Genomic DNA, 21,513 nt, shown 5'->3' on the forward strand with positions numbered 1-21,513 from the left:
ATAGGCAACTATGGCTCTCAGGAAGGGACAAATACTTTTTCATGGCACTGTACAACGCTGTGAACATACACGACTCTTCCTCCACAAATAGAATTGAAATTGAATATCTGGAAAACATCTGGTTGTCAAATAAATAGATGTTTCAGTTTTGCTACAAACCTCCACCAGCAACCACCACCAAAGCAATGAAAAGGAATGATGGCTTTCTGGGCTCATATTGACAGACACTGAATTATCCAAACACATTACTTGTGAGCTGCAGATCCCGGCCGTGTCCCGACTTGAAATTAGGCAGTCTATCTGCGTAGCACAGGCATTACAATCGTGCATTTCTTTCATTTCTTTTTAGTCTTCTCACAAGCGCTGACAGGCCAGAAGAAGCAGACATCAGGAGAGAGTGAGGCAGGAAGGCAGCTGTGCTCTGTGGATGCCTCCTCGGGTTGGAAACAATTATTTAGACGTATTGTTCTGCTCTAAGAGCTTATTAGCAGCTTATTCAGATTCAGATTCAAGATCCAGTCATTGACTATAACTGACTCTTTGTTTGTTGAGCCCATTAGCAGGTTGTGATTCACTACACACACAGACACACACTGCAGAGCAAATATTTCATCTTTTCTTTTTCTCCTCATGACTTTTAAGTGTAGAGTCACCACCTGCAGGCAGGATTGAAGACAGAGATTTATACAAACTGAGAGAGACACTGGAGATAGGGAGCAGACTGGAAATGTTGGCCTAAAGCTAAGCACAGTACGGTACACATACCAAAGGTGGGGGTTGGGGGGTTTAAGAGAGAGAGAACCGACAAAAGGAGGAAATGGACAAAAGAGAGGACAAAGGAAATTGTGCTGAGGATGAAGAAGAAGAAGAGAGGTCAAAAGAAACACAGCTGTTCAAAGTTAAACAAGGAGGGCACACCGATTACTTAGAAAATGACTTTTACCTGATCAAGGAAACCCAAAATAAATAAATAAAGCAGTGGTTTGAGTCCTGTAACAAGATAAATATGTATCGTGCATGCTTGAATTATATCTTGCATTGTTACACCTCAACACACACACCCAAACAGACCCAGATCTCCAATAGTGATGATGTCACGAGCAGAACCAACAGCATTAACAGAGCTGAGGTAATTAAGACTCAAAACCAGTGAGTGTAAATAGGAATAAATATATGAACCATAGTGTTTGAAAAGATATGCCAAAGATGATGTATATTATATTGAACTTTTCCTCATTGGAATTTTGCTATACTGGACTTTTTAAGTTACATCTTGTGAAGAATGCATTCTTAGAAGTGAGCAAAGGAATAGTTCAAGCTATAATTAAGCCTCTGAATGATTCAGATAGGGGCTGCTGAGAGATAACAGCAGAATGGCAAAATCTGCATTAGGACGTTGAAGAGGTGGCAGTATTTGTACCTCATCCAGCGAAGGACTAATGGGTCCTTTGAACTTGCATGTAAAGGAATTTTAAAAACCAACAAAAACACTACGTTGGATTAAGGTAATACTTAATTAGTCATCAGTCAAGAGTCCTTACACTACTGCCTCTTGCTCTGTCCTGTTTATGTGTGTTTCTTCAGGCTGTTCCAGTAGTTGGGGGAACATAGCATCAGTGTAAATGGAGACACCTGGGCTCTGTATTTCTGAATGATCAATATTTGCTCTTCCTCTGTCCCACTGGAACTCTTTTTTTTCACCAGTCTGGCAGAATACTGTTCACTCATTCACACATACACCATCAGTACTGGTGACTACTATTTCTTTCATTTGTTTTCTGTTGTTGTTGTCGTCATGCCTTTCATGCCAGAGTCAGGTTTCTGTTAAGCTATAGTCTCAGCAGTCTGGACAATGGACAAAAGAGGAAAACTGAACAATGTTTATCAATCCTTGCAGCTTACAGGCAGCTGCATTTATAACTATGTAAGTAAATGAAGAATGATTTGGTCTTTAAACTCTAACGATGTAGGGTTTAATGCCTAACCCAACCAGTAAGTAAATCGTGACCTTGTGCCTGAACCAAACTGGGTGAAGATTCATTCACAGGTTTAGAGACCAGCTGCTGCCCCCAGCTGGTTGGTGAGTGACTGCTGACAGTTGCAATGTGAAATTGCTCACATAAAGGTGAGCAATTAGAAATTCCTTCTCAGTTGCCTTAACCCTTACTCACATCTTGCATGAGTGAGGGTTGTGACCAGTTTCACTTAGCGACTACCAACAACGGAGAGGACATTTTTTTCCTAGCGACTCGTAGTTGCTGACTGGTTTCTAAGACTGAAGCCTTACTCCTATTCTTTAATGACTATATTTTAAGCCATAGAACATATTCAACTGAAGCAACAAAACAAATATAAATCATTAACTGTAAACACCTCACTGACTTAAGGCAAACTTTGACAAGTTTCTCAGACGCTGCTTTGTTTTAGTCATAACAAGTGGTGAGAACTGGTATACCAGTTCACTAAGGTTCTTTCTGCCATTATACAATAGCTTTTTCCAGTCATTAGTAAGATTTGTTGTAGGAATTCTAAAACTGTAGAAAATAATCTAGTTATCAACACTGATGTACACTGTGAAACTGTTAACCCAGACAGAAGCTCTCCAGTGAAACTACAAAGTGTGTGCTACAAATCTCACTTCTCACCTTTCCTCCGCATGTGCAGGTCACATTGTTGGCTCAAAGCTCCATTCAGTCTACAAGTCTACAGGATGTTTACAGTTTGTTTGCCTGCTTTTGTCTGTTGTCACACAGTAACTGGCTGTGGGGAAGCTGGTCTGCCCTTTGAACTAATCCAGGACATAACAAAAATCAGACAGATAGAGATACAAACAGGGGTTTAAAAAAAGAAAGAAAGAGTCTGGGAATAACTGTACATGAATAACCCACAAACAAAACAGAAGTCAGAAATGTCTGTATAGGCCAGCATGATGCCTGCTATCTGAAAGGTTACTGGGTTACTGATATTAAAAATTTTAGGTACCACAGCATATGTGTCTATTTGAATATCAAATGGGTACCAAACTGTCAGTTATACACAGACTGGAAAAGCAGTCTAAAGTACACAGCTTGTAGACTGTGTCAACTGACAATCCCCTCTGACCAGCCACGCTTATAAGCTGCTGTGTCTCAGATGAATCATATAAATTGGATTAACAGTGCTAAGGCTGTCATTGATTATCTAAAATTACCATTAAGGAAAAAAGGTGTTTATTCACAGGCCCGCATCAAACTTGGTACAATTACAGCTGAGAATTTTAAAGAAAACATATATAATAGGACTTATTATACGACTAACTGACAGGAAAGACAGAATGGCAATGGCCCCATCCTGTATATGGTGCTGCTCATATAATCATCAGCTATTTATACTGGTTGTTATTTAATATGATTTCTGTTATTTGTAAACACTGATCTACTTATAACTCACAAACCTAAATAACTCAATTACTAACAAATTACTACTAAATAGGATTTTGAGCTGTGGAATTAATAGTATTATAAATAATAGGGGGGGCTTTTAATTGTAAACATAGAAATTAACATGGAAATGACAGAAAAGGCAAGGAATTACTGGCCACAACCCCTGTTCACAGCAACTACTTGGGGCCTTTTATGTCTATCATGGTTCTTTGGATGTAATAATATCTGGAAATATTCTCCTCTCTCTGTCATTTGTTCTGACTTTCTTTCACCCTCAGTTAATGGCACAGAATGATAAAGACACGCCAGATTAGAAGTAAAAAAATAAGTTAAAAATTGTGAAATTCTTAAAACTTAAACCATGTGGTGACTGTTCAAATGTATGTGTAATGTGAACATGAATGTGTGTAAAATGGTTACACCTTTTCATACACAAAGACACAGAAACAGTGCTTCTCATTTGAAGTATATCTTTGAATCCGTCATCATAAAGATTTGTTTGTTGAGGAACAAAGTAAAAAATAGTAAAAAAGTAAAAATTTTAGAGGACTTCATTAAATGAACATTAATATACAAAACAGCTGATTTGGGGTTTATTCTAACTGGCTGAGTAACTGATCACTACGATTTCAACATTTTCAAAGGTGATTAAAGGGATAATTTTTATTAGAAGTCATCTCTGGTGCAAGCTGACTTGCACCAGTTAATCCTATTAACTGTTCCACCCTAATTATTCTTCATCTGATGTTTCATCTGTCTAATTGCTCTGTTGTATTTGAATAACTGCATCCGGGTGGGGGTTGCCAGATCAGCTGATGCCTGTGCCTCTCTTTAAGACATGAGGCAACACTAGCAAAATGTCTTAACCCTCTTGAAACAAATGTGTTCAAAATTTGAAACAAATATGGAAATCACCTTTGATATGTTTGGATTCTAGATGGCATATAACCATAAAAAAATTGATAAACATAAACTTTTTTTTCTTTGGATATGTCATTCTAATCGATCAAAAGTGGATTAAAAAACAGTAACGTTGCCTTAAACGACTTTTTCTCGTGCGTTTTTTTTTTTCATGTTGAGAAGTCTTAATTTAATGACTCAGTCTGTTAACTGGCCTCTCTTTGCTCTTTTCATTTCAATGAGGACCACTTGTCTGGAAGTCACAGCTGGGAAAGCTGACAGAGATCCATGCTCCCAGCTGGTCCCCTCTTCACCCCTCCTTCCTCCTCCTCCTCCTCCTCCTGCAGGGCTGCTGATGCTGAGAGCAGCCTGCAGTATCCAAACACAGGCATCACACACCCAAGGTCTACCAATTAATCACACCTCTTTCTCCCTGCCTCCTCCTTTTCCTGTCTTCGTCTGTGTTACCACATGGCCCTTTGTAGCTTTATTCTAATGTCCTTTAATATTTACCAATAATACAAAACATGTAACAAATACTTTAAAGAAAATACACTAAAATGTCTAAATAGGAAAATGAAATGAAAATATCAAAGAGAGTAGATGCAACTGAAGACAGCGTGGTCACTACACAGTATCACACACACACACACACACACACACACACACACACACACACACACACACACACACACACACACCAAAAGACTACTAAAAGGTACAACTACAGAGAGTTGGGGACAGTAAAAATCACAAACGAACCAATAGGAATTTAGTGTCATTAAACCGCTATTTAAAAATGTAGGCAGTAAATAAAGCCCAGCACACAGCTTCCATCAATTTTTTGAATGAATTCAGCAACACACCCAGACGAACTGCGAGCAACTTGTTAAATAAGGTCTACGACCAGAGGCCGTTTGAATCCAGACAGCAGCTTACCTTTGTCGTTTTTCTCCTTATCCATGTTTCAACGGACAACATGGATAACTCCTCTCCAGCCGGTCACAATAAAGGAAGGGCGGGTGCACCCGTCAAGCACCCCCTCTCCGTCTCCTCCACCCTGTTCTGACAGCAAGTGAGTGATAGGAGCGCCGTCCAATCGTAGGCTGTATCGCGGGAGGCGGGTCTCGTGGCCATGTGGGCCTGGAGGACCCATTGTAGAACGTGTTGTGTAGCCAGTGTGTGAAAGCAAGTGAAAGCTGTTTGACATATACAGTCGCAACACACTGGAGCACCAAAGCACACCTAAAAAAAAAAAAAAAAAAAAAAAACCCCTAAAAAAATCTGCTGCTCTTTGCCCACACAAACTATGAAACTATAGGGCTCAGTTACATTCACAGTTTTTTTTAATGTTTAACCTTAAAACATAGATAAATAACTAGAAAGTATTTAACTCTGTGGGACTTCATCTCAAAAACAAAAAATACGTTTAGGAAAATTATTCAGCCTTTAGCAAAACAATACCATGTATTTTATAAAGCTTGTGTTTCTGACAGTTTTTTATTCATCATCAGCTCTCAGGTCCATTTCTGGAAATGAGACAATTTTTAAAGGGGAAAATAATTCTATAATATTCCTTTTTTAAACGTAAGAAAAAGAGACAATATTTATAGTTATTTACCATTTATAGTCTTTTTTTTTTACAGTCATAGCTTTAACTACGTTCCTTTGCCTTACGTCATGGTGTAGATAGGAAGAGAAATAGAGTAGGAGTCATCTTGAAAGAAGAACATGTGAATAGGTTTGTGGAGTCAAAGAGAGCGTCAGATGGAATTGTGAGTTTATAGTTGGAAATCAAAGGGGAGAATGTAGCTAGAGCGCACTGGAAGTTAATCTGTAGCATGACTTTCAAAGTCAAGAAGAGGAGGAGAGTGAAGGCAGCGATTAAATGGTTGAAGTTGAAGGAAAGATGTTGCACAGAGTTCAGGGAGGAGCTGAGTAAAAAGTGTCAAGGTGGAAGAATTGCCAAATGACTGGGAAAGTACAGCAGAAGTGATGAGGGAAACTGTCAAGAAAGAAAATCCTCTGAACAGAAAAAAGAAGACAAGAAAATTTGATGGTGGAATGAAGAAATGCAGGCATTCAAAGTAATACCTTAGCAGTAGGATTGTCCGAGAAAGTAGACAGGAGTACTCGAAGGCAAGGCATACAGCAAAGAGAGAAGTGGCAAAGACAAAAGAAAGAGCATATAGTGAGTTGAATGTGAGGCTGAACACTAAGGATGGAGAAAATGAGTTGTAGTGATTGGCTGGATAGTTTATGTTAAATAGAACAAGCTCATTTTCTAATTAAGTCTCTAAGGAAATTATTTATTGATGCAATAGATCTCTGGATCTCCCCTAAAGGCACTGCACATCCAGTTTGGATTTAACTAGAAGGGATATTAAATATTAATGAAACCACAGTTCTTTGGCAATAAATTCATGAACCCTAAGAAGTTTAGAAAGAGCTTGTTGAATTTGACCATGGTATTTTAACAAGATCCAACAGTTTGGGAATTTCTTTCTTTCCTCCTTGATGTTCTACGAGAATACCAACAAAAAGTGGTATTATTGCAAAGTGGAAGCAACTATGAATGGGAGGCCATGTAGACTTACAGGGTTACTGAGTGTTGATGTAGTGCTGTGCGATACTACAAATTTTGGTATCCATACCAAACACACCTGAGCGTCCAGCACAGGACACTGGGGAACCACCAATGCACCAGTGGGTGGGGGCTTGAGGCACTGGCAGGGAGTGCGGTAAGGGCAAATAGGCCCAACACCTGGAGGATCCTGAAATGTTCTAAGGGGAGTCTAAGACTTGACCTGACACATAGACATATATGGCACAGACGACCCTCTGCCAGACAACGGTTGGCGTTAGCGGGAACAGCCAGAGGCCCACGATGTCCGGAGGAACTCACTCGCCTGGTGGAGCGCTGCTGCGAGGACCCCCTGGCCGAGCTCTGGATGTGCAGCGACAGCAGCTAGAGCCACAGCAGCTGAGATTTTCTTTTTTTTTTTTTTTGTAGTTAGGGGCTAGGGGATAGGCAGCATCTAGGGAGGCTGCCAAGACAGGCTCCCACATGCGATCACAACTGCCACTCACACACTCTCACACAGTACCACACGTAGGTACATGTGGAATATTTAACGGAGTAGAGAGATAGTCTCAAAATGATAAAGAACTACTGTTGCTCTCTTATCAGGAAGTTTTTCTTTCTTTACAGGAAATGCTTTACATATTTTAAGTGAGGTTGCTGTCAACCTTGCAAGTTCACAGTGCAGACTCTCCAGTCACTATTCTGACTTTAGCATATGAATAGGGTAGGGAGCATTTTAACAAACAGTCCGATTTAATCTTGGAAATGACTTTGCATTACTTTTATTAATTATTAAAAAGAGAAAATGTTTGTATAGATGACATTTACCAGTCATTAAATTACTAATTCGCTTGTTATCCTTAATCCTCTAATGTCCAAGTCAGTGATGAGCCCAATAATAAACATAACTCTATCAGAATATGTATGTTTTTTGTTTTGTTTTTTAATTAAATTGCTCTCCCAAGTCTTGGAAATTCACAGAAAAACTGTTCACATTTATTTTCCAAATGTCTTTGTTTTTGTCCAGAATTTGCGGTAGGGGTAAAGTTTTCACCTAGGACAAAGACAGCAAGGACTGGTATTATTATATTTATTTATTTTACAGAAGTCAGCTGTTCTTTGTCTTGCTTCTGTTACATACACTAGAGAGTACACATTGAACAAAGAATAGACACTCAAAAAAAGGCCTTGAAACAGCCCCACAGGGACACTGTTTGTGGTAAGTGTGACACATTGGTTCAGTATAGACTGATTTACTACAAACGTATTATTCCGTGAATAGATCCAGCACGAGCAGCAACATTAAGACGGTTGCATTAGTGTCTAAAAATGATGACTAAAACTTTTAGTGATGAAGACTTGTATTTGTAAAGGAGTATTTTAGAATGGATTGAAAGAATCCAAAAAATCTTCCACCATTAGTTGCAGTGGGAAAGATACGAGACAGACATTTCAAGATTTTGCTAATATTTTCATGTTAACCACTTGCATTTGTGACATAAAAGAAACCTATTTTGTGAAAAACTAGTGAGGAGTTTTCTTTACATTAAAACATATTTGCTGTTAATAATGATTATGACTGATATACTAAGCACTAGCAGTAGGTTTACCAATGGTCCCACACACACACACACACACACACACACGCACACGCACACACACACACACACACACACACACACACACACACGTGCCACTTACTTGAAGGTATCCATTAGAAAAGGGCTTTTAAAATCGCACAATTGTAAGCACTTAAAACCATAGTGACTCTGTAGTTTGGATAAAGCACTTTAATAGCAGATGAATATTAGAAAGAAGACATGGCAATGCATGACAACAGTTAGTGTGTTACTTACATGAGCAACATTTGACACTCAGATTAAACTCAAAATTTGATATGTTTCTCTTTAAAAGCACTCTTCCCTGACACAACACTCAAGATTTCAAAAATAAAATCCCTTCCCTGGTATTGCAATTAAATAAATACCTAACACAAGCTAATGTAAGGAGCTGAGCTGGGCACTTCATTTGACCAGAAAAGAATCAATCACTCAAAGCACATTTATGATAATGTTGTCATTCATTTCTTATATGAGGTCAGTTGACAAACCCCATTTCCCATCCTCATGCATGCCTTAAGAGTTATACACCATGGCAGACAGATAAATCTGATATATATCCAGTATATGTTTACATACATGTTACAGTATGTTAGTTGGCAAGTTGATCGATTTACGGTCCAGAAAGTCGAGCAAAGCTTGAATGTATAGCTTTATTACTGTACGCAACAATACTTTCAAACAACAAACATACAAAGAGTTAACTCTCTAGCTGAGAAGATATAATACAGTTAGAGTATTGACTTTAAAATCAAACAAAACCTCTCTTGTTCAGCTTAAGTCTGATGCAGTTATGTGAAGCTTAGTCTGCAAGGATTAATTTTGTTCAAAAAAAAAATGAAAAAAGATGATTCTCTCAGCTGCATCCTCCTGACTGGTTTAATGATCCTTTTCAGAAGTCAAAAATAGCTTATAAAAATAATTGTATTTGTTTGTTTTTTTTTCATGTGAGTGCACGTCACCCTAGCAATGCAGCATGTTTGACATGTTTGTACACCCTGAAACCTTCTGTATTCTACCCCTCCTTTTCTTCCTCTCGCTGACTGTGATTCAGAGTTGTGGCTGCTATCCAGCCCCTGGCTACTCTATCTGGGCTGATTTATGAGAGGCTTGCGTGAGATATGGAGCCACATTCAAACGTACCAGAGCACGCATATCAAAACTATGTAGCCAACTTCTCTGATTGAATAGAACAAGAAGGAGAACCAAAAACAAAAGATGATGAGGTGGTTTTAGACAGTTTTGAAGTAAAAGATCACATATTTTTTGTTTTTTTATCCCTGTCTTTGGCCTTGACATGCTTGAACAGTGAATGTCTACAGTCTCTTCACTGTCCTAATGTAATGGCAAGGGTGTAAAAATGAACTGTCTTGAATATGTAACAGTAACCTATTGCAAGGAGCAGACACAGCAAGAGAGAAAAGGCAGCGCAGCAAACAGGTGATATGTAGAAAGAGACAAGATGGCAAAACCTCACAAAGAGAAAACAAACTCTGTACAGAAACAGAAACAAGTCAATACTGAGATTAAAAGAAGGTGCACATAAAACATTCCAAACCACAGAAACCTGGAGGAAGGCCTGCATGAGAATTAGAAAAAGCTGTTGTTTTTTTTATGGAGTATGAAAGCACTGGCATATGGGAGGGTCAGGGGTGGATGCAAAAACCACATAGGAGGCAAGGAGCATCAGCACAGGCCATGCAAACACAGCTCCTCAATCTCCATAAGGTTGTCAGTCAAACATTTGGACCACACTGCATACAAAAAGCTATAGATGCCCGCCGCAGCTTTGTGAAACTGTGCCCTCGCAGGGTTCCTCCGTGGCTTCACAGGCATGGCGTTTTAGAGGTGGAAAGTAGGAAGAAGGGGTATCACGGTGGTGCATATATAGATATTTCCGATGGGGCTTTTTTTGTATTTTGTTTTCTTCCCGATACTTTTTGAGATTTTGTTTAGCATTGTTTTTCTGTCTAAAAAAGGCGTGCCTTCTTCTTCAGGTCGTTCTTCTTCCAGAGAGCCAGGCGGTCAAACTGCTCCAGGGTCATGCCGAACACTTGCTGAAAGTCCTCTGGAGATAGATGTCTCTGGATTAGGAAATTGTGGCAGAAAAAAACATTGTTATTTAGAGTGGACAACAGTAATACCAGCAGCTTCTCGTGAACAAATTATAACCAAAGGAAACACTGGTGGTGGTTGGCGTTTTAATGATAAAGAAGCAGAGTGGGTAACAAGATGTTCAGACATATTGACCACAACTGTACTTTGAGGCGACTTTTGTTGTGATTTGGCACTATATAAATAAAATTGAATTGAATTGAATTTATTTATTTTTTACCATAAAGATCATACATCTTTAAACTCAGCAAAATAGTTGTCATATATTTGTTTTTCATCAACAGTTTTCTTCCATTTGCACACTTTCTCTAAAATTATAAACATTTTCTTTCAGAACAATACTGAAAAACTAGTTCATGCATATATTAGTTCTAGCCTAGTGTATTCTATTCATTTATATCAAGATGTCCTAAAACTCCTTGAAAAGCCTTCAGTTGATCCTGCAGTAACAGTACTGACAGGAACTAGAAAAAAAGCAGATTCTAACCATTTTGACTTCTCCTTATTGGCTCCCTGTTAAATCCAGAATTGTATTTAACCTCCTAGGACCTGGCGTCCACATATGTGGACATCACATTTTGGGTTATTTAGACCAAAACACTTAACCTTTCTCTACAGGGGCCTAATATCCACTTACGAGGACACTATACTGCTACTCTTCTATCGAAATTTTGAATGAATATCCTCATACGTGGCTCTGATTTTTCTTAGAAACAAAATTTAGGTAAAAAAAAAAATCTGGTAATTCTTTGTTTTTACATTCATCAGGTCCCAATCAGCCCAAATATCAAAGAGAAATTAATAAAGCATGCCATGGAAGAGTTCGGGTCTTAGAAGGTTAAAATCCTTCTCATCACATAAAAAGTCTTGAATAATGAGAATAATCATCTTATCTTAAAGACCTTATAGTATCAATCACCCCAACAGAGCACTTCATTCTCAGACTGCAGAATTGTAGTTCATAGGATATCTAAAAGTAGAATGGGATGCAGAGTCTTCTGCTTTCAGGTCTCTCTTCAGTGAAACTAGCTTCCAGTTGGGATCCAGTAAACAGACACCCTCTCTACTTTTAAAATTAGGCTTAAAACTTTCCTTTTTGCTAAAGCATATAGTCAGGGCTGGATCAGGTGACCCTGAATCCTTCATTAGTTATGCTGTAATAGGTGTAGGCTGTTGGGTGACTCCCATGATGACCTTTTTTCACTTCCTGCAAAAAATAGAGTAACCTGTGTTGCTTGAACACATGTATCATTCAGAATTAAGGGTGCCTTCACAGCAGTGCAAGCTTTGCAATGTGCTGCCATTGAGCTGCTTAAACTGATTAATCAATAGAACAATAAATTAATTTCTAACTGAAGCAGTACTATCTCTGGACCTTGGCCAGCATAATTTTTATTAATCTGGATCAGCTTCATGATCTAAGCCTGGACGCATATATTAGATGGACATCCTGACATGTTTGTGTTGTGCACACACAGTAAACAGGCATAATATAGCCTTCTGTGTTGATGTTTAATACAGTAATTTGAATTTTATCCCTTATAAGTTCTTCCAACCAAAACTATCCTAAAACCTCATGTTGCCAGCACTCACTAAGTTCTCTCTAAAAAACACACACAAAAAAGCGTAACAAAAACTTGCATGGCATTGATTTAAACCCAGAAACAGAGCGTAGGTAGCTTTATTATAAAATGTTTCCTGCACTGTGCACTGCAGGTGTGTGTTTTTTGTGGTCAAGAACTAGGTAAAGCTATTTCTGTGAAACAGCCAATCACCTGGTTTATATAAGCAAACAGAAGGAAGAATGTGGCCCTGTTGGTTTTCACCCCGAGGTAAAAATGTTCAGGTGCCTTAAATTTTTCACCTGCCAAATTGACAGGATAATGACACTGGTGATATGAAAAAGGGGGATACTCTTCTCCATTTCATATCACCACCACCACCAATAACAACAACAACATACTGTGATAATATTATTGTGTGTAACTGTAAAACCAATGACTCATGCCATTCAGTATGTTACACAACATGTTTTCTGTTAGCTGTCAGTAGCAAAACACCTGGTGTGACATCACTGAATGGCATTCTGCTAAAGAGGTTGAATCCAAAGACTTTCAGCTTTAATTCAACAACTTTAACACAAGTTTTGCTTCAACTGTTTCAAAATTACAGCCATTTTATACACATTCCCCCATTTCCAGAGGCTCAAAAGTAGCTGGACAACTGCAAGTAGTTTAGTGGCCAAGTGAGGCCTATTTCCTTGTAATCGTATAACAAGATCGTATAATCTGGAGATTATGATGAGAATTGTATTTTGTAGCTTTTTGCTGAAATGTCAGTATGAGGTCCAAAGAAATGATTATGATGAAAGAGATGGAAGTTATCTTTTGGTGGAAAAACCAAAATCCACCTCTCAGAGAGGCTGCAAAAACTTTGGTTTTTAGAAAACATGAAGAAAAGAGAGAAACAGCTCATGATCTGAAACATACCACATGATCTGTCAAACACAGTGGAGGTTATGGCATAGCCATGTATAGCTGCCAATGGAACCAGGAAATAGTATTTATTGATGACATGACTGCTGATAGAAGTAGCCAGATTATTCTGAGGTGTATAGGACTACACTCTCTGCCCAAGGATACTCTGGCATTTATACTGGAGCAGCATGAGATCAAACCAGACACCTTCCAATTACTGGGTGACCTACCTCCTGGGCTATAGCCACTCCAATATGGACCTAACTGTGGGGGTTTACACTTTGACGGGCATCCTTACAGAGGGTCACACACTAGCTAAATAACAGAGTCATCAGTGTTTATCCAGATAATACATGAGCAAATATATCTGAAGGCATATTTGGGGTTGACTTTGGCTTAGGAGGTGAAGTGAGTCGTCTGCTATTTGGAAGGTCAGTGGCTCGATCCCCCAGCTCCTCCAGTCTGCATTCTTCAGTTATGAGTGCTTAGGCATAAAAAAATTACTTGCATGAATGTGTGGGTGAATTAGCTTTGAGTGCCCAAATGGAAAAGTGCTACTATCAATCTATTTACTATTTCAAAGAACTTGGAACTCTTTTTTCTTGCATTTCTATAATTTTTATATAGCCTGGATTGCAGTTTGTGCTCCTAAATTTACATTTTTCCGTGGCACAAGAACTACATGCGGTGTGTACTTACATCTTTTACTTTTCATTAAGACTACAAGCAAAGTTAAACTAAATCAAAATAAAAACCTGTCAGTTTGAGGTGTTGCATGGGTCAGGTAGCTTAATTGACCTAATCCTAACAAGCTTATTGATGTGAGTTTGAGCCTTTAATTATGTGCAATATTTTTGTTAAATATATTTAAAGAAAGAACATTAATATTCTTTACAATGATTCTCTGTATTTTCAGAAATAAATACATGTAAAATACTTTAAATATTTGGTTACAATAATAGTGAAAAAAGGTACTTAATATAGCAACCCAAGCTTCAAGAGAGACTAGCCGAAAAGACACATTTTACTGCCTTTGGAATTTATTTACAGGCAGTGTATGGTTTAAATGTGCATAAGAATAGTTTTCTTTGTTTTTTTGTATCACTTTTATATGTTTCCATCATATAAAAATTGACTTTTTCTCTGGGTTTAGCTGCTGATTAGTATGGCTAAACCTAAAACAGTTTGGGGTCAAGGATCAAGATCAGTGGCGGGTAAAACGCAGGTCAAACAGTTTCTCTTCTGCACACACTTTTGACAATAGGACTCCAGTCTGGTATTTCCAACCACAGAGGGAATCTCTCGAGTATCCTCAGTAACCTCAATATGGTCAGACTCCACTTGGGACAATATTTCTGTTAACTGAAAGCCTCACAGTGAACTCTCATAGTGGGGTTACTGAAGACTGAAATGTTTCAGAGGATGTTTTTTAGATAAAACCTCTCTTCCGAGGACTGAAAAACCATGAGCTCTGCACCACAACACAAACCACAATTGGATTTTTTTTTTAAATGGGTTCTTTTAGAGACAAAAACAGTTCATTTTTTTCAGCTGCTCAAACTTAATGAAAGTTTTGAATCTTTAAATGGGTAGTGTAATAATAACAGCAGCAGGAAATTGGTTATTCTGGGACATTAAGTCCAATTTCACTTTATTTCTTTATTATAGGACATATATGTGTGTTAAACTTGCTGTGACCTGGCACCAAATCAAATTAAACTACTGCAAATTATACTTATATTTCTCATAAAATCCCCAGATGTACTCTACTATGCAGATTATTTCTTTAACTTGAAGAATTTTCTTTCAGAGGCCAAATAAATAAAGACTTCCATTACATTTATATATAAATGCTGAAGATGTCTTTTTAAAAATCTAAACATTAATAAACCGATGTTGCAGATCTGTCTCCTCTGGTTTCTGATTTTTCACCAGCAGCCACAAAATCAAGGTCGGTTGTATACTGTCTAAGACCGTGCATGTCATTCGTCTTTTTCTCAGGCATACTGGCTCTGTCTTTGGCAGAGTACTGTAATGTTAATGACAGTGGCATGGCATGTTTGTTTCAAAGATTCATTTGTTTAATTCATCAGTCTTTATGTGTCTCTGTAGTAGTGTTCTGCTTCTTAGTTACCAAAAATAAAAAAATATAGGTTTACGTTGTGAAAAAAAATCAAGAAAGAGAGGCATATCCATATATTCCACTATTTCACAGTCTGCAGACATAGACTGTATATAAAACAAGACCTTAACCTGTTTCTAAAAGTCATCACTGGTGATGTGCCCAGCCCTAGTTTTTCATCTGTGTCAATTACAACGATTACTTACTTTGTCTTGGAGAACAGTTTTACTCTCTGAGGTCTATATCATCACTGATAAAGACCTCTAACCTTCATCCCTATCATTCTAATGGACACAAATCAACATCTACACATAATTTTTTTCAAAAGAGTAGTTTTTGGTTGTCTAAAAGAGGGTTAGTGTGAGTGTTTGGAGCTAGGATTTAGGTAATTATTGATCATGACTTGGACTTCAGAGAAGTAAATAAATACAATTATCTATCCTGATAGCAAATACACACACTTCATTTACCGTAAGTTACATTTATTTTCACTTCACTTCTAAGCACCTTTTGTATTTTAGCATACAATGTGTATACTAAGAGAAATCCCAAAATAGTTTATTTATTGTTTATTCACCACTTAAGTGATTGAAGATGGCACTTCTATAAGCTTTTGCTGATACTTTTATCCCACTTGGCTGAGCTGCCTAGCTCCTACCCAAACCACAAATTCTTGACTTGACAAAATTCTGTAAGCCAAAATTTCATATTTTCTCAGGTTTGTTAATGACCTACGGATGGAAGGAGGGAAACAACAGAGGGGAAAGTAAGATTAGAGCTCACCTCCAGTCTGGTGCGGTCTACATCTCTGGGAAGCTTCACTTTCACTCTATGCGTCACTGCCAGCATTTCATAAGGGTAGACCTGGCAACACAAAGTAAGCATTGTGGGAGATTTATTAGGGAATACAATTATAATCCAATGTCCTAACAGTGCTGCCAAGAATATGAAAGTATATTTGCAAAGTAGGAGCAAACTCTTACCTTGTACTCTGAGGAGGGAAAAGACAGAGACAGAAGGAATTACTCTGGTGGAACAGTTATCTTTTATTTGAATTCAGAGCTATTATAAAAACTAGCATAAGTTAGCTTAAAAATAAATTACACTTGCGAACCCAAATCTCTTCAAAAATATTGGGTTTCAAAGGCGTCAAAAAGCATTAGAAATGGTCGCTCTGCTCACACACACAGACTGTTATGAGGTTGGAATACTTTCAACTCAATCTTTGCCTCGGATACAGCCAAGACCGTACACGCACGCACTGGTAAACACACAACACTAATTTTTCGAGCTGGAAAAATGACATCATCCTTCCTCGCTCTTACTTCTTGTAACTGATCTGGAGCCAAAGCAACAGGGCTCTGCATGCTTGATCGCAACATATATGCAATGTTATTAGGCATTGTAAAAATAACCTTGATCTGACTCATAGAAAGATGATATGGTCCATTTAGTGTACATTTTATAGCTTAAGACTTGGCTAATATTTTTTAAAAGGAAACATTCAGTTTGGGGATGGAGCCTGTGAGATTTTGCAACAGTGAATTAGCAACGTGAAAACTGCATTTAAAACAAGCAGATAACACGCATTTAGTGGGGTTAGGTTAATTGGTTAACATGTGAATAGTGATTGTCTGGCTCTCTGTATTAGCCCTGCAACAGACCCTGTTCAGGGTGTGCCCTGCCTCTTGCCCTATGGAGGATGGGATAGGCTCCCAACAACCCCCACCTCCACTGTATCCACCTACATGCTGTTCTCATGTAAGAGAACAACTACAATACCAAAATTCTATTTTAGGTGAATCATCTAGTAATCAGATGACACTTCCTCAACAACACTTCCTTAAAAAGTTTTTAAATTCCCAAAGCCACGCTGTATTCAAAAGCAGATTTACAAGTTAATGAATGCACACTTTACAGGAAAGAAGATTTTGAATTTATTTCTAAATTAGTCCTCAAAGTTAAAATAGCAAGTTTCAGCTTCACTCAGCTGTTATTAACTGCCAAAAACAGTGAAAATAAATTTTCATAAATTTGCCAGGATGACTCACTGGTTGTTTTTCTCAAGCAAAACTCAGATAATTTATGTGGTTCCCCAAACTTAGAGGATAGAAAGCAACGGGATATTAAACGTGTTAATGAACAGACTTTCTGAGAATACCAACAGAGACCAAGAGACACCTTGTTATTTTCCATGCTGATGCTAAGCTAGCCCTAGACTGCAAAGAGGATGTTGAGCTGTAGCCTGGTCAGAATGAGTAAGGTGAGAGAACTGTCATACTACTAACCCCTTCCAGTATGGTAGTCTTAGTTGGTATATGATCGTGCATGGTTAAAAAAGATACCTATAGACTGCACTGGGTGTAATGTGCTATGCTGTATATGAGTGTTTTGCTGATAAAACCTTTAAAAACTTAAATGAGAACTGAAGATACATGTCCACTCTCACCTCTCATGCCTCCCCAGCTCTGGGAGTCTGGGTCCACTTCATCCTCCATCATCTCAGCAGCCTGCAGGAACACACACATTAAACAAACACAGAGTTAGACCATAATTCAGATATTCTGCGTCATTCCGCCAAGAACACTGCTGCTCTTTATCAAAGCAAGGGTTCATCTGAAAGCCTTTTAGTAAAAGCTGTTGCCCTTGATTTGCTCACATTCTTTCAGAGTTAGCAATGGGAAGTGGATGTGACACTTCTGATAGGGAGTTTGGATTACTTTGCTCAGAGAGACTGAAAGCCAACTGATGAGACAAGGAGGGACCGATATTGTAAAGTCTCTGCTGTTTGTCCAGTAATCCATTTTCTAGTGTTAAAACTAGTGAAAAACAAATACTATTCTTTAAAATAAGAAAAATAATTTTTGAAAATAAATCGGTATTCGGTGATACTTCCCAAGCCTTTAGAATTCATGGAGCTGAACTGGCAGGGATATTGATATACGATATACACATAACTGGTAACTGGTGTGAAATGTGAGCGTGAATGGTTGTCTATCTGAGTGTAGTAGCCCTGCAACACACAAGCTAAGGGCAGACCACACCATCTAACATCTGACACAGGTAACTAGTTAATTAGCTATCTTGCCTGCCAAATTTAACATGGTTCCATGTTAAATTTGTCTCTATGGAACAACATGAAATGCAATATATGCTCTACCATCATGCTTGCAAAGTGGAAAAATATGGTATGGTAGCTAGAAAACTAATATACAGTGTACAGAGAATTTATTGGTGTCTGTAACTAAACCAAGAGTCAACCTAAACATCTGAGAAATCAAGCCAAGACAGTATTTCTTGAAGTATCTGTCAGTTCCTAAAATGACCAATTGAGACTAGCTCCAAAGCACAAAGTCTTAAAACTATCATTTAGGAATTATGGTCCAAGGAAAAAGACAAGCAGCCCAAGCATTTACTCAGCCTCTAAAGGTTCCCACCCTGATCTCACTGGGATGTGCTGTAAGACGCCTAATCTATCACTATTAGCTCCCTTGGTACCAGACATCAAAGGTCAACCTCTCCAGGTCTCAAGTTCATTCCTCAACAAGTCAGATCTATTTAGCTACATAAGTAGTGTCCACATAATATTTGGCATGTAGCTTAGTTAAAGATCAGTCTTTTGTCTCATAAAAAACTCTACAGAGGAATATAAAAGCTATATTCCCATAATGCAACGTGCAGATGCCAAGATGCTTCTATCTTGCCAGGATATTGAAACTCCTTGGATACTTTGCATTAGCTTACTATGGTCTGTCAAAGATGATTAGAGTATGACAGGTAACTATTAATATTCAATATTGGAATTCCTATACTCTCTCCTGAATGCTTTGATAGCATGAAATCTTTCCTACTTATGTGTCACCTCTTCTATGTGCATTATGTTCCCGAGAGAGGTTTGTGTACACTGAGCACTGTATCCCAGCTGTTCTCTACCAACAAGACGATATCATCATCAGAACAAACTTCTGAACAAACTGTGCACCACTAAACTCTCCAATCAGCCGATGATAGTAAGTCTCATTCACTTGATTGTACTTGTAGCACACTAGATCCACCATGTTAACAATAATTTCAGCATGTGAAAAATAGTTCAATATAGTTTGCCATGACTGTGGCTCTTGAGCTTTCATTTCCTCTTCTGTTCTGTTTTGTCTGCCTGTCCTCTATCCATCAACAAACACCGAGGGAGAGCAGCTATATTGCATCAGTGGCTCATAGACTACCCCCAACGTCCTAAATAAACCAGAGCACTGCCTGTGTGGACTGAATGGTACTGACTGGCCCTGTGAAATTTGATACAAAAGCTGTGGGAAAAGGGAGGTTGATTTTTAAGGTAGAGCAAAACATTTAAATGGTTTATATGCTACTCTGAGGTTTCCTGAGTTGATTAGTAGTGAGTGGGAGGCTATACAAGGCTGGAAAGTGTTGGTTTGATAGAGCCATGGTGTTATCACATAGAAATGGAGACTCTGAATGGGAAACAGCACCAGCTAGTGGTCTAAATGGCAAAAGCTGTCAGATCCAGACATCTATTTGTTCTATATTTGCTCAATTAAACTATAGTAGAAACAGGATGGCAACTTCATTGCAAGTAGGAGCCATTGTTGGTACTGATTTGAATGTATTTCTTCACATCTGATCACTGATCACAAGTAGTTGTGGTGACTGCAATGTGAAGTGTTTGCCTGGTTGCCTGGTAGAAGGCAAGTTGTCTCTAAACAACTATGCTCTGGCTTGAGCCGACTGCAGTCAGTCACTCATTGACAAAGTTTTGAAAATTACTGCTTTAATTTAAAAACACAAACAGAATTCCAACACGTTATAGTTAATCTGACTCATTCTGTGCCAGTAAGCGTAGCTTGTCTGTTTTACCTCTCTTTGCCAGAGCGGACTTGAGTCAGCTGGTATTCCTACATACAAGCAAAGTCTGTCATTTCACAGTTACTGTCACTATTTGTGAAGGAAATTCTGTTTCATATCTGTGAAAATTTCACTGATCACTGAACGAAAGTAGTTAATGTGAATTTGTGTGCATGAAATTTGCAACAGGCGGTAAAATATTTGTGATTTTTGCTGATTTATCCCAGTCACCATGTTGAGGCACCAAAATAGCTTTGAAAACAGCAATGACTGCGAGTGGTCACAAACCTGGTCTCCATTTTCGAAGCAACCACTTGAAAGGCAACAAAACTGCAAGTGTATTGCACATAGTCACAGTAATTCTGGTCATGCTCCAGTCTCCAATCACTGTTTTCCCTAGTGCGACTGTAGCGTTAATGAAGCACCAAACTATGGTCAGGTCATCTCATCTGTAACTTTTAAAATAAGATCTTTGGCTGATCTACCAAAGATCTGAGATTGTGCATCTTGATGGCCATTCTATATCAGAATCTGTCTGCTCACCTTGTAGATGCCGTTTCTTCCATAGCCAGGTAAAGATGCAGACTTATTGTAAGGGAAATCTAAAAAAAAGCAAAGACAATTATTTTCATTTATGTCAGCTCTAGTTCAGCATCTAGCTTGTTAATAGATACTCACTAGGTTGGGAAGTGTCAGTGGGCAGACTGCAGGTTGATTTGCGGGGGTCCATGTCCTCTGGACCCATCTGACCATCAATCTCACTCTTCAAAATCATCCAACTGGTCCTCTACAAGGAGAAAGTAAGAGACAGAGAGAAAAGGACAGAAAGATGGAAAGAGGTGATGGATGATGGCAAAGTATGAGTTAGTAAATTAGTGAATGGATGTACAGCATTTGTAAAGTTTAAGAAAATGACTTGAAAAGAGACAGATATGGAAAGACGGATAAAGACAGAAACTGTACACACAGACCCACCTTGCTATCCTCACCATCCTGCCAAGATGTTCTAGAAGCTGTAAAACAGTCAGATGTTACATGACGTCACAGTTAATGTGCTGGATTATCTCTCTCGGCTCCCCTGTGCTGCACTATTAACACCAATATTAATCATCCCTGGACCCCTTTGCATGACATCATCGGCCACAGAGAGCATCCACAGGGAGCTCCACAAGCACAATGTTACAAAAATGGAGAAAATTCATACTTTAACTAAAGGATTACACTGTACACTGTGGGACATTGGCTTGTTGGCCATAAGAATCAGCATCTACAAGTCTAGTCACCATAAAACTCTGTATGTATATCCCTTGTCTCATGAGGATAAATAGAAATGGCTAGATATGACCCCAAAAAGCATTTCTTTTACATTTATAACCAGTTTGCTAAATGACAGATGACCATGAACTCTCCTGTG

At 38.5% G+C, this 21,513-nt stretch overlaps 2 protein-coding genes across 2 annotated transcripts in view; both read right to left on the reverse strand.

Moving 5' to 3' along the window:
• Positions 1-5,345, reverse strand: part of afap1 (actin filament associated protein 1) — a 92,601-nt gene extending 87,256 nt beyond the window's left edge. Inside the window, exon 1 of the mRNA XM_063470282.1 lies at positions 5,262-5,345. Within this exon, the coding sequence (XP_063326352.1) occupies positions 5,262-5,286 (25 nt within the window). The 5' untranslated portion in view covers positions 5,287-5,345. The remainder of the gene's footprint in view (positions 1-5,261) is intronic.
• Positions 5,346-8,022: 2,677 nt separating this feature from the next.
• The window catches only part of ablim2 (actin binding LIM protein family, member 2), a 65,253-nt gene continuing 51,762 nt past the window's right edge, over positions 8,023-21,513 (reverse strand). Inside the window, exons 18-24 of the mRNA XM_063470284.1 lie at positions 21,075-21,112; positions 20,778-20,886; positions 20,643-20,701; positions 17,689-17,749; positions 16,223-16,230; positions 16,023-16,103; positions 8,023-10,609 (exon numbers count right to left, since the gene is read on the reverse strand). Of these exons, the coding sequence (XP_063326354.1) occupies positions 10,496-10,609; positions 16,023-16,103; positions 16,223-16,230; positions 17,689-17,749; positions 20,643-20,701; positions 20,778-20,886; positions 21,075-21,112 (470 nt within the window). The 3' untranslated portion in view covers positions 8,023-10,495. The remainder of the gene's footprint in view (positions 10,610-16,022; positions 16,104-16,222; positions 16,231-17,688; positions 17,750-20,642; positions 20,702-20,777; positions 20,887-21,074; positions 21,113-21,513) is intronic.

Source organism: Pelmatolapia mariae, linkage group LG3_W (genome assembly GCF_036321145.2).
Source record: "Pelmatolapia mariae isolate MD_Pm_ZW linkage group LG3_W, Pm_UMD_F_2, whole genome shotgun sequence".
Lineage (NCBI taxonomy): Eukaryota > Metazoa > Chordata > Actinopteri > Cichliformes > Cichlidae > Pelmatolapia > Pelmatolapia mariae.